General features: G+C 45.5%; 1 protein-coding gene across 1 annotated transcript in view; it reads right to left on the bottom strand.

Annotated features, from left to right (window-relative positions):
- Window positions 1-13955, bottom strand: part of LOC126481776 (cytokine receptor-like) — a 274432-nt gene that overhangs the window by 232577 nt on the left and 27900 nt on the right. The window contains exon 2 of the mRNA XM_050105731.1: window positions 1431-2194. Within this exon, the coding sequence (XP_049961688.1) occupies window positions 1431-2194 (764 nt within the window). The remainder of the gene's footprint in view (window positions 1-1430; window positions 2195-13955) is intronic.

The raw sequence follows: 13955 nt of genomic DNA, 5'->3' as shown, positions 1-13955 counted from the left end.
ACTATTGGCCATTAGAATTGCTACATCAAGAAGAAATGCAGATGATAAACGGGTATTCATTGGACAAATATGCAATTTGGGTGCATAGATCCTGAGAAATCAGTACCCAGAACAACCACCTCTGGCCCTAATAACGGCCTTGATACGGCTCGGCATTGAGTCAAACAGAGCTTGGATGGCGTGTACAGGTGCAGCTGCCCATGCACCTTAAACATGATACCACACTTCACCAAGAGTAGTGACTGGCGTATTGTGACGAGCCAGTTGCTCTGCCACTATTGACCAGACGTTTTCAATTGATGAGAGATCTGGAGAATGTGTTGGCCAGGGCAGCAGTTGAACATTTTCTGTATCCAGAAAGGCCCGTACAGGACCTGCAACATGCGGTCGTGCATTATCCTGCTCAAATGTAGGGTTTCGCAGGGATCGAATGAAGGGTAGAGCCACGGGTCGTAACACATCTGAAATATAACGTCCACTGTTCAAAGTGCGGACAATGCGAACAAGACGTGACCGAGACGTGTAACCAATGGCACCCCGTACCATCACGCCGGGTGATACGCCAGTATGGCGATGACGAATACATGCTCCCAATGTGCGTTCACCGCGATGTCGCCAAACATGCATGCGACCATCATGATGCTGTAAACAACCCTGATTCATCCGAAAAAATGACGTTTTGCATTCGTGCCCCCAAGTTCGTCGTTGAGTACACCATCGCAGGCGCTCCTGTCTGTGATGCAGCGTCTAGGGTAACCGCAACCATGGTCTCCGAGCTAATAGTCCACGCTGCTGCAAACGTAGTCGAACTGTTCGTGCAGATGGTTGTTGTCTTGCAAACGTCCCCATCTGTTGACTCAGGGATCGAGACGTGGCTGCACGATCCGTTACAGTCATGCGGATTAGATGCCTGTCATCTCGACTGCTACTGATACGAGGCCGTTCGGATCCAGCACGGCGTTCCGTATTACCCTCCTGAACCCACCGATTCCATATTCTGCTAACAGTCATTGGATCTCGACCAACGCGAACAGCAATGTCGCGATACAATAAAGAGCAATCGCGACAGGGTAGAATCTCACCTTTATTAAAGTCGTAAACGTGACGGTACGCATTTCTCCTGCTTACAAGAGGCATCACAACAATGTTTCACCAGGCAACGCCGGTCAACTGCTGTTTGTGCATGAGAAATCGGTTGGAAACTTTTCTCATGTCAGCACGTTGTAGGTGCCGCCACCAGCGCCAACCTTGTGTGAATGCTCTGAAAAGCTAATCATTTGCATATCACAGCATCTTGTTGCTGACGGTTAAATGTCGCGTCTGTAGCACGTCATCTTCGTGATGTAGCAATTTTAATGGCCAGTAGTGTATTAGGGTACTCCGAGTGATTGAAACTGGATAAACGAGCGAAATGTAAAAAGTACACGTACCGGTAATGCGGCAGTAAGCGTCGGTCGACTCGCTCCAGTTGCCGAACAGCATGCCTTTGTGCTCGTCGAGGTTGATGGCCCTGACGGCCACCTTGTAGCTGGCGTCGGGGTCGGCTTCGCAGAAGGGCACGTCCAGCACGTCGGTGAGGTTGTGCGGCGCGGCGGGCCGCAGCGGCAGCGTGCGGTTGCGGCCGGAGGCGGCGTGCAGCAGCAGCGCCTGGTAGAGGTGGCGGGGGCCACCCGGCGGGACCGGCGCCGCCCACGCCAGCGCCAGCCGGCCCCCCGGCTGCGGCCGCGCCGCCACGCGGCCCACGGGCCCCGGCGGGCCGACGCGCGAGCGCAGCGCCAGCGGCCGCGGCGCCGGCGTGCAGCCCCTGTTGGTGCACGCCTCCACCACCACGCTGTACTCGCGGTCGCCGTCCACGGGCAGCACGACGCGCGTGCCCTGCCCCGGCGCCACGTCGAGCGCGCGCCCGCCGTAGCGCACCACGTAGCGCTGCAGCACGCCGTTCAGCGGCAGCGGCTCCAGCCAGCTCACCACCGCCCGCTCGCCCGTCACCTCCTCCAGCGTGACGTTGCGCGGCGGCGACGGCCGCGTCTCCATCGTCGTCACGTTCACCCACTTGCTGCGGTCGCCCACCGGCTTGCCGTCCTCGTCGGCGGGAATCACCGACAGCCGGTACGTCGTGTACGGCTGCAGGTCCGTCACGTTCACCAGCACTTCCGTGCTGTTCGTCGACACCGCCAGCGTCTCCACTGCACCCCTGCGCCAAACAGACGACTCACACATCTCCCCCACACATGCGTTTTACGTACTATGTTAACAGTCAAAGCCGGCCGGAGTGCCCGAGCGGTTCTAGGCGCTTCAGTCTGCAACCGCGCGACCGCTACGGTCGCAGGTCCGAATCCTGCCTTGGGCATGGATGTGTGTGATGTCCTTAGGTTAGTTAGGTTTAACTAGTTCTAAGTTCTAGGGGACTGATGACCTCAGATGTTAAGTCCCTTAGTGCTTAGAGACATTTGAGCCATTTGACAATGTTGACTGGCATACTCTCTTTCAAATTCTGAAGGTGGCAGCGGTAAAATACAGGGAGCGAAAGGCTATTTACAATTTGTACAGAAACCAGATGGCAGTTATTAGACTCGAGGGGCATGAAAGGGAAGCAGCTGTTGGGAAGGGAGTGAGACAGGGTTGTAGCCTCTCCCCGATGTTATTCAATCTGTATATTGAGCGTGCAGTAAAGGAAACAAAAGAAAAATTCGGAGAATGTATCAAAATCCATGGAGAAGAAATATAAACTTTGAGGTTCGCCGATGACATTATTATAGATCTGTCAGAGACAGCAAAGGACTTGGAAGAGCAGTTGAACGGAATGGACAGTGTCTTGAAAGGAGGATATAAGATGAACATCAACAAAAGCAAAACGAGGATAATGGAATGTAGTGGAATTAAGTCGGGTGATGCTGAGAGAATTAGATTAGGAAATGTAGTAAAGGAGTTTTGCTATTTGGGGAGCAAAATAACTGATGATGGTCGAAGCAGAGAGGATATAAAATGTAGACTGGCAATGGCAAAAAAATGGTTCAAATGGCTCTGAGCACTATGGGACTTAACATCTATGGTCATCAGTCCCCTAGAACTTAGAACTACTTAAACCTAACTAACCTAAGGACATCACACAACACCCAGCCATCACGAGGCAGAGAAAATCCCTGACCCCGCCGGGAATCGAACCCGGGAACCCGGGCGGGGGAAGCGAGAACGCTACCGCACGACCACGAGCTGCGGACTGGCAATGGCAAGGAAAGCGTTTCTGAAGAAGAGAAATTTGTTAACATCGAGTATAGATTTAAGTGTTAGGAAGTCGTTTCTGAAAGTATTTGTATGGGATGTAGCCATGTATGGAAGTGAAACGTGGACGATAAATAGTTTGGACAAGAAGAGAGTAAAAGCTTTCGAAATTTGGTGATACAGAAGAATGCTGAAGATTAGATGGGTAGATCACATAACTAATGAGGAGGTATTGAATAGAATTGGAGAGAAGAGGAGTTTGTGGCACAACTTGACAAGAAGAAGGGACCGGTTGGTAGGACATGTTCTGAGGCATCAAGGGATCACAAATTTAGCAACGTGGAGGGTAAAAATCGTAGAGGGTGACCGAGAGATGAATACACTAAGCAGATTCAGAAGGATGTAGGTTGCGGTAAGTACTGAGAGATGAAGAAGCTTGCGCAGGATAGAGTAGCATGGAGAGCTGCATCAACCCAGTCTCAGGGCTGAAGACAACAACAACAACCGTCAAAGCCATTTTGCCACCAGGGTCGTCGCCAGAAAGTTGATTCGTACATTTATGTTTCGACCCCTGTGGCGCCTCTTTTACAATCGTTAAATAATTTAAGAAGGATTCTCAATCTTCAATTCCTTTTACATTTACAGAGTCCCCCAGAAAAATGTACACACACTTTAAGGAACGAAAAGTATTACTTATGTGTTTATTTTAAATTTAATAATTGATCACACATGTTATACAACCTTCAGTTTAGCACATGGGTTACCTTAAATGTTCAAAACAGCAACTCTGAGGACGTCTGCACTGAGCCTCGTATACTCTGCGGCGGAGTACTGTGCACCAGTATGGCTGAACAGTAGTAATGTGAACAAAATCGATGTCCAACTTGAGAACACCATGCGCATTATTTCAGGAACCGCTAGGTCTACCCCTAACATATGGCTACCTGTCCTGAGTCATATACGACCTCCAAAAATACGACGAGAAGCAGCCTTGGTCAGGGAATACAACAAGATCGAAGCAAACCCTGAACTACCGGCACACATCGATATACCTGATCTGAGTAGCAAGAGGCTTCGTTCAAGACATCCTCCTCTTGAATGAGAGAGCACTTGCCCGCGAAAGGCAAAGGTCCCGAGTTCGAGTCTCGGTCCGGCACACAGTTTTAATCTGCCAGGGAGTTTCATATCAGCGCACACTCCGCTGCAGAGTGAAAATCTCATTCTGGAAACATCCCCTAGGCTGTGGCTAAGCCATGTCTCCGCAATATCCTTTCTTTCAGGAGTGCTAGTTCTGCAAGGTTCGCAGGAGAGCTTCTGTTAAGTTTGGAAGGTAGGAAACGAGGTACTGGCAGAAGTAAGGCTGTGAGAACGGGGCGTGAGTCGTGCTTGGGTAGCTCAGTTGGTAGAGCACTTGCCCGCGAAAGGCAAAGGTCCCGAGTTCGAGTCCCGGTCCGGCACACAGTTTTAATCTGCCAGGAAGTTTCATCCTCCTCTTGCTCTCGACAGCCTCACTGGGTCAGACATCAACTCTTGGAGAAGAGAATGGCTCCAGAATACCCCAACAACTTGCCATCTAATGCCTTGTGTTACCGAGGCAGTACCTGGTTTTGATCAACCCCGCAAGATCTGGTCAACTCTGAACCGATTAAGAACTGGGCATGTCTTCGCCAGCATGTGACTGTGGCGCGCCTAAGCAGACCAACACATCAGAGAAGAATGCAGTACTAGAGCGTTCAGTGGGGACTTTGAAGAATTCCCCGTGGATACAAGGACTAGATGTTTGTCTGTGAATATATGTAATCTTATGTAATGTAGAATAACGTGATCCAATACTGAAATGTACTTAAATGCCATACACTAAATAAAAAAATAAATGTCTAAAATGTTCACCGTTGGGGGATATGCACAACAGAACGACGAGCGGTCACCGCAACTACGTCAGTCAATGTTATAGTGGAGATCGCTGCACATGTTGCTGTAATCTCCAGGCGAAGTTCATGCAGCGTGCTGGCTTACGTCGATAGACGTTATCTTTCACAGTTCCCCATAAATAAAAGTCGATAGGTGTTAGATCTCTTCGTCCAATACAATGCCGCGGAAAATTGTTGTCCAGGAAAGCTCGTACGGCTAGGTGGTAGCATGGTCGCGCACCATCCTGTTGGCGCACGTATACCTGGCAAAACTGATATGCGTAACATTTCCAGGTACACTTCTCCAGCAACAGTAGCATCAAAGAAAAAGGGTCCTACTAATCCCCTAGATGATAGTCCACACCACACATGAACCTCTAGTAGATTGACCGCTTTACATAAACATGCGGATTTTCCGGTGCCCAGTACACACTACTGCCGATTCACGGTTCCATTAAGTTCTCAAACTGCCCCTCGTCACTCCACACTACCTTCGTCACAAATTGTCCGTCATCAGTTACCTTTTGCCGATACCATTCGCAAAATTGAATCCGGTGATCAGGATCGTCATCACTAATCGCTTGCAGTAATCGTGGAATGTAAACTTTCCACTCTGCAGCTTTCAGAATTTTTCGTACGCTTGTACTACTAACCCCCACTTCAAGCGCACATTGAGTAGCAGACTTCTGTGGAGAATTAACAGACGTATCCAACACGAGGGCCGACGAAGCAGGACTTGTAGCTGTACGCTATCTTCCTGATCTTCCTTTGTGAATATCACAAATCGTTCTATGCAAATCAAACTTGTCAATGATACGTTTATTTGTTAGGCGAGTTTGCGGGTTCTGTTTCAAACTCCCGGCTCCACTGACGTTGCGCTTCAACGGCATTATAAAACTTGATAAACCACTTCACAATACATTTTCGTTGCTTGAATGCCAAGCGTGCTCCAGCCGTCTTGTTTTCTCAATACCCAGATGAAAGTACTAACATCTGTTGAGCCAAAGACCATACTACAACACACCCGCAACACAAATCAAGCGACAGTATCGATATCTCGATAGAGCCTCACAAAGAGTGTATACATTTTTCTGGCGGACTCTCTATACGTAAACACTTTAAATATTTTGAATGTGGCTGCACTATAGCAACGGTTACAGAACAGAAGGTATAAAGACAGCCAAAATGTTGCAATAAATGGTGGTTTTCAAATGGCCTTTACCGTGGTTTCGACGGATTTAAACCCGTCTTCTTCAGAAGGACAAACAAATTTCACAATAGCAAGTCATTCAGTAAAAGTTGTCTGCACATGTATGTCCATGTGTAAAAATTAAGGCCCCTAGAATCAAGGGCTTGTCACATCAGTAAAAACAATCACTTAAAATAACAGACAATGTAAGTAGCTATACGCCGACTACAATATGTCCACATGCCGACTCCAATACGTCCACATATGGGCATACAGACCGTTGCCGATACATGTCACGTGGAGACATTTTTTACTAAATGAATTGCTAATATGAAGTTTCTTTGTTCTTCTGAAGAAGATGGGTTTAGATCTGTCGTAACCACGCTAAAGGTTACTCGAAAACCACTGTTTATTGGTTGGCTGTCTTTTATACCTGCTGCTAAATAATTAAATAAATTATGTAAAGTGAAATGTATTCGCAGTCCCGTATAAGAGAAACCATCAGCTGTGTAACCGGATGACGACAACGAAGATTTGTGCCGGATCGAGAATCGAACCCGGATGTCCCGCCTATCGCGAGCGGTCGCTATACCATTAGGCCATCCCAGCACGTTTCACGGCCAGCCCTGAACTTCCATATGTCGTCAACCATGAGTCTACAACCTGTACTTGTATATCCATTGAGTACATTCTCGTACAAGGGAGACATTTTAATTGAACTTTGCATCGTACTTCTGAACATCACAGGCACTGCAATATCATATTTATATATAGTGTCACGTTTGTAATAATAAGCATACAGCACGGACCTAGCACTCCTGGTTTATTTCGTGTTTTACTACATATGCTATTACGCGAAAATGAGTCGTTCATTATCACTGCATTATCTTTTATTGTCTGATCTTATACTGGTCAGTACGATTGCCGCCATTTTTCTGATAAGTTTAACTTATGACTGAAACAATAATTACTGTAAAGATTCAGTAAACGTTCTTTGCGTCAGTTCCTATCCTTTACTATCCTGCAGTACTTAAAGTTAAATGTGGCCACTGTAATTGCACTAGCAGAAGCTGGTATGGTTTTGCTGAGCGATACTATATATTATCTCTAGCCTTAATTGTCATTACTTGTATCTCCCGTTTAACAGAACGTGCACAGATCTTATTCGTTTACGAAGTCCGATATTTTATTAAGTTACGCGGTGTAGATCATTTATTTAGTAAAGATATTTTAAATGCAACCACAAAAGCCGAAGGTACTCAGTAACTTTGGCTTGAACAGAATTCCTTCTGACAGAAAGATAGTAAGACTTAGCTCTGTCGAATATGACACCTGTGGTCAATCAAGCCAGAAAACAACGTCAAGCTGACCTACAAAAGCAACCTAATTTACAGCGCATGCGCACCGTACGAGTTTTTTAATATCACGTCATCCACTTATACCACTGGCCTAGTCGTACACTTACAAATCGTAAAACTGGTGTATGCGTAAATTTTACCTCTCAATATTGTGAATTTTAACAGCGCAAAATTAACCATGAAAGCGTTCTGTTTATCTGACCTTCTTTCTATGCCTGTAAAGCTTAAGTTTAGATCGAATACGAAACGTAATTAGTTTTTGCATAAATTTTTCAAAATTATTTTCCTTTCATGACCCTCACAAAGTGTTGTAAGCCGGAAAAATGCCCAGCGGGCAGGACATTTATATTTGGGCATTTTCCCAAAGATATTTTAAATGACCAAACTCTGCGCATTGATATAAAAAAGTACTTTATAAAGTTTTTAGTGCTATAATATGTAATTTACCAATTAAAATAAGGGATGGGACGATACTCCCGATATTAAAAGATAGTAAATGTCTCCACTTAAAACTACGCATTTCATTCACTAAGAATGGAAAGAAAGAAGAGAGAAGCATTGTTTTTGTCTTGCATTCCAACTTGCTGTATCAAGGAAGGGCATCTGTTGCTGACACCTGCTTATCATTTATACTGTTCTTTTCCATTTTACCGGTTCTCCCTCCCTCCCTCCCTCTCTCTCTCTCTCTCTCTCTCTCTCTCTCTCTCTCTCTCTCTCTCTCACACACACACACACACACACACACACACACACACACATTGTTCTTCGTAAATTACTTTGTAATATAACACACTTCATAGTCTGTATCAAATCTCTGTAGATTATTAAAGAATGGTTACTGATAACAAAATTATTACTGAATGTATTGAAATGTGTTTCTTGATGATAAATGTTAAACTGTTTACAGTGAAAACAAAGTAGCTTTGTCAGATGTAATGATATTTGAACCAGACTATAGTTTTCTGTTCTGCCCCTTTTTTTATCTACTTTCGGACAACTGCAGTGCTTTGAAGATAAACTGAGAACATCAAAATAAAAATAAAAGATTTAATAACAAAAAATGGAAGCCCAAGACGCTGCATTGAAGCTAGTAAAGGATGAGTTCCCTCACATTGTTCCACATGGGTGCCTAGCGCAACCATTAAACTTGTTGCGCTCTGAAATATTTTCGGCTGTCAAACAATCAAAACTTTTAATGGAAAATGCAGAAAAAGTTGTCAAAACCGTAAAACACAACCACATTTTACAAGCAGTGTTCGATCAGATGAAAAAAAAATTCCAAGATATGATTTCACTAAAGTTTTCAAGATGAACAAGATGGAGGAGCCATATCTTTTGTCTTGAAAGTTTGCAATCAAATACAGTTTTCTCGCGAACTTTAGCTGTAAACGAAAAGACGCAGTCATACCTGCAGCCTGAAATAAAGAAAAGGGGTCTGGATGATGATGTTTTCTGGACAAGAGTTGAGAAAATGATAGTACTCATGAACCGCATCGTTCATTTGATTAAATGTGCCTCAAGTTCACAAAATAGCCACGAACTTCAATAAGTTGGTAGAAGTTCTCACTGAGAAACTACCATCCTCTCCACTGCAATCTGCAGAAGAAAAGTCAGTCTTATCTAAATTCCAAGCTACGAAGTAATTCGTTGCGTCTTCTATCCATCTTGCTACTAATCTTCTTGATCCAGCAGTACAAAGCTGTAATCTGAAGCCTACCGAGGTTCTTGATGCAACAGCATCAAGAACATTAATTTACCCCTCCTCTGTTGTCTGTCACTTGTTTCCTTCTGTTACGTTGTCTAGGTCTTACACTACCACTTTCACGAAACTGGATGAAGAGGTTGATAAATAACTGACGAGATGGTTGACGCCTATTGCGATATCTTGCCGCATACACCGTACAAGAAAGAATTGCATTCTTCCTACACTCTCCGTACAACACGAGCGTGTCGGCTTTTTCTATATGGTAAATCCTATCATCCACTCACGACTTACTGCTTGGATTGTCACACATTAACTGACTAGACAGTCGCAATGCTTTCAAGGAACACACAAGGAAAAAAATAACAATAATAAAAAAAAATGTTCAAATGTGTGTGAAATCTTATGGGACTTAACTGCTAAGGTCATCAGTCCCTAAGCTTACACATTACTTAACCTAAATTATCCTAAGGAGAAACACACACACCCATGCCCAAGGGAGGACTCGAACCTCCGCCGGGACCAGCCGCACAGTCCATGACTGCAGCGCGTAAGACCGCTCGGCTAACCCCTCGCGGCCACACAAAGACACTGTAAGGAAACCTAACAACATCGTACCTAGCAATTACGGAGGTCTAATGGCACAAATTTTCAAAACACGATACCTCGTAAATGACTCTCACTAGAATCCTGAAAAAAAAACGCCACTGACGCTCTAATTATCTTAATTTACCCTCTTTTAGTTAATGCCAAGAGGCACTGTTCCATTTAAATAGAGTATTTTTGCACAAAAAATAGCTTTCTAATTATTATTAAGATCTGTTTATTTGGCTAACAATACGAGCCCCTCCCATCAACTGCACTTTCCATTTCTGCAATATCTTATCTGCAGTGCAACTTTTAGGCGATTCACCCCGTACATGCTACTGATTACCTGCGTAAGATACAACGGCTTGCCCGTTATTGTAGCAGTTGCTACTGGTGGTCAGTACACAGATGTAATTACGAACTTCAGTCTGTCACTGCACGTCCGCTACACTTCTGATTATTGTTTACGTCTATTAAATTCGGATCTAGTCACGGGAAACGTGCAGATGTCCTCAGTGCGTCGCAGAGACGTAAATCTTTCATTTTTATCAGCTCAGGATTACTACTGTGATTCAGAAGCGCCTACAATCGCTACGCACTACTGCAGGCCGATGGTGGGCATCTAGTCGTCAGAAAGGGAAAGGAACTGAGCTGTGTCGTTCAGCTGGACAGGAATGCAGCTCAGTGTGCAGGAAGAATTGCGCCATTCTCCTGGAGGAACATAGGGAAACCACCTAGAAGTCCGAGAAGAACTACTCCTGATAGCGGACATAGCAGTGACAGCACGCACAGCGCGGAAGGCCGCTTGTGGGCTGTTGCCTTGTCTACTTTATCGGCGGCCGCATTTACTTTTTGCTGTAACATTTCAGGAGGTTTGTAAAAATGTCACTCTCGTCGAATCAAAAGGATTGTTGGGTTGGGTTGTTTGGGGGAAGAGAACAAACAGCGAGGTCATCGGTCTCATCGGATTAGGGAAGGAAGTCGGCCATGCCCTTTCAAAGGAACCATCCTGGCATTTACCTGGAGCGATTTAGGGAAATCACGGAAAACGTAAATCAGGATGGCTGGACGCGGGATTGAACCGTCATCCTCCCGAATGCGAGTCCATTGTGCTAACCACTGCGCCACCTCGATCGGTATGGAGTATGGATATTCGTAACAAAGAACTGTCAGCGCAGGTATCTAGATTGACATCAGCCGTGAAATGTGTTGAAATGGTACGAACAAGACCATCCCCCGGAGAACAACTTTGTCTTAAATCACAAATAATGAATGCTTTCAACATGCCTCTCCCTGCTACGCTATTTATTCATCGTGTTCTGAGTGCCTAAAACCACGACATGACATACGGCGGTGGGTCAAAAACAACCGCGCGGTCTGGGGCATCTTGTCACGGTCCGCGCGGCTCTCCCGTCGGAGGTTCGAGTCCTCTCTTGGCATGGGTGTACGTGATGTGCTTAGCGTAAGTTAGTTTAAGTTAGATTAAGTAGAGTGTAAACCTAGGGCAATTTAGTCCCATAAGATTTTACCACACATTTCCAAAATTTTTTGGACAAAAACACGGAAACACGCGAAAAATGCTTGCTGGATCGTAAGTACTGATATTAGCCAAGCCTGCAGATTGATCACGAACGGTACCTGTGCAATGTCCTCAATACGCTGCAAGTGCCAGTCGTCGCCTAATACCGTTTTATGCTTTACTTCTGGGCTAACTGGATTCGAAAGTGGACACATCGTTATTGCTTATATAGTGGGTGCTTCCCTAATCTAGGTAGCCGAGAAGTGTGTGGTGTTTCAAGAGGTACCGTGTCGCAGATTTATACCGCGTACAGGAAAAGCGTAAAAACTTCAACCGCTAGGTCACAATGCGGACGAAAGTGCATTTTGAGTGTTCGTGACAGGCGGTCATACAAGGAGATTGTGATGAAAAATAAGTGGACGAGTCACTGCAGAACGAAATGTCACACTCGTAAGGCCGTTATCACCAAAACAACACGATCGAAGTTCAAAAAGCAAGGAATTGCAGGGAGAGCTGCTATTCCACAACAACTCATCAGTGATGCAAATGCCCATGAAGGTATACATTGTGCTGAAGCCATAAAATGGGGCAATGTATGAAAGTCATTTGGTCGGATGTGTCTTGTTTCACACTGTTTCCAACTTCTGGCCGAGTTTATTTCCAAATAGCGAAACATGGCGTGACTTCGGTGATGATTTGGAGAGCCATATCATGGTATAATTTCGGCCCAATAGTCACTTTGCAACGTGACATAACTGTCGGATTATGTGACCGTTTTGGCCGATCACGTCCGCCCCATGATACAATGTGTGTTCCCCAATGGTGTTGCTGTGTTGCAAGACGACAGGACCTTTGTTCACACAACCCTCATCGTCCAGTACTTGTTTGATGTGCACTGGGATGAATTGCTGTATCTCCGCTGGTCAACACAACCGCCAGGTCTCAACATTGTTGAGCCTTTGTGATCTACTTTGGAACGAAGGGTGCAAGAACGCTATCCACCTCTATATTACCTGGACTTGCCACAATTTTGCAGGAACACTGATATAAGAATCCCTTCAAAACCATATTTATCCATTTGGAGACGATTGGAAACTGTTTTGAATGCCAACGGGTCTCCTACATCGTATTAGACGTTGTAATGTGTTTTGTTTTTGACGTTTCCGTGTCGAGCAAGCCATCGCTTCATGTAGACACAAACTAATACGCTTTCGCATTTATCAGGCTTCAACACTTTTTTGTCTGAGGTACATCCTCCCAGAATTAAACTAAAAATAGTTCTCATCCAAGGTTTCCGACAAACGTATTGGGGAGGTTTCCCTTGCTTGTAAGGCAAATGCCAGAAATGGAAATGCCCCCTCCCCCACCCCCCCCAAAAAAGTCTCCAATTGGGAATCATCCTGTTGGCGGCCGACTGCTGGCAGTGAAAATTTTCCGCCACAGGATTCGAACCGGTGTACCTCCAAGTCGGGCGCCGCGGCACAAGCTTGCGTTAGCGACCTCGGATAAAGAAGCGTGTACTACACGAAGACAACGGAAAATAATAAAAGAAGTGGGCCTACATACTGTATTCTTGCCTTGTAATGAACAGGAGGTGAACAAACAAAACACACTGCCATGCTTAATACGATGTAGGAAACCCGTAAGCGTTCAAAACAGTTTTCGCTCGTCTCGGAGTGGATATATACGAGTCCTGTAAGGGTTTCAACGGAATCTTATATCATTCTTCCTGTACAGTAGTGGCAAGTCCAGGTGTATAGCGATCACGCAGCCTTCACTCCAAAGTAGACTACAAAGGCTCAATAACAATTAGATCTGACGACTGGGTGGCCGTGGGGGACCCGACAATTCATCATCGTGTTCACGAAACCAATTCTGGACGATGCAAGCTGTGTGAACGGGCACCCTGTCCTCTTGAAACACGTCATCATTGGGAAACAAACATTGTAACATGTGGTGGACCCACCTGATCAGGCAAAATGTTCACATAACCCTTGGCAGTAATGCGACTTAGCAGAAGAACCGTGGGGCATTTGGAATACAGCGATATGGCTGCCCAAATCGTCACCGAGCTCCTGCCACGTTTCGTTCCTGGGAAGTAAACTCGGCCAGAAGTCGGAAAAAAATCGTGAAGCACGACTCATCTAACCAAATTACTTTCTTCTGTTGCTCCATAGTCCAGTATTTAGGCCATCGGCTCCACGTTTTCCCTGTTACGGACATTGGCGTCACTTATGAGTTATTTTGGAATTCCAACTAGCCCTGTAATTCCCTGCTTATGGAGCTCCCGGTAATTTCCAAGAATGACTGCCCATCGAAGTCGCGGGGTCCAAACGACACATACCGAAAGTGCGATTGTAAATCGATCATGCGAGTCTCGAGGCGCGCGCTATGATCAATTATTTGTGATCGACATTTTTTTCTGTTTTCCGTCGTTCATGTACTTGCTCTGTTCTCCGCGATTTAT

This window comes from Schistocerca serialis, chromosome 5 (genome assembly GCF_023864345.2).
Source record: "Schistocerca serialis cubense isolate TAMUIC-IGC-003099 chromosome 5, iqSchSeri2.2, whole genome shotgun sequence".
Classification (NCBI taxonomy): Eukaryota; Metazoa; Arthropoda; class Insecta; order Orthoptera; family Acrididae; genus Schistocerca; species Schistocerca serialis.
Note: the sequence above shows the minus strand (reverse complement) of the source record. Positions and strands in the feature narration are given on the sequence as shown.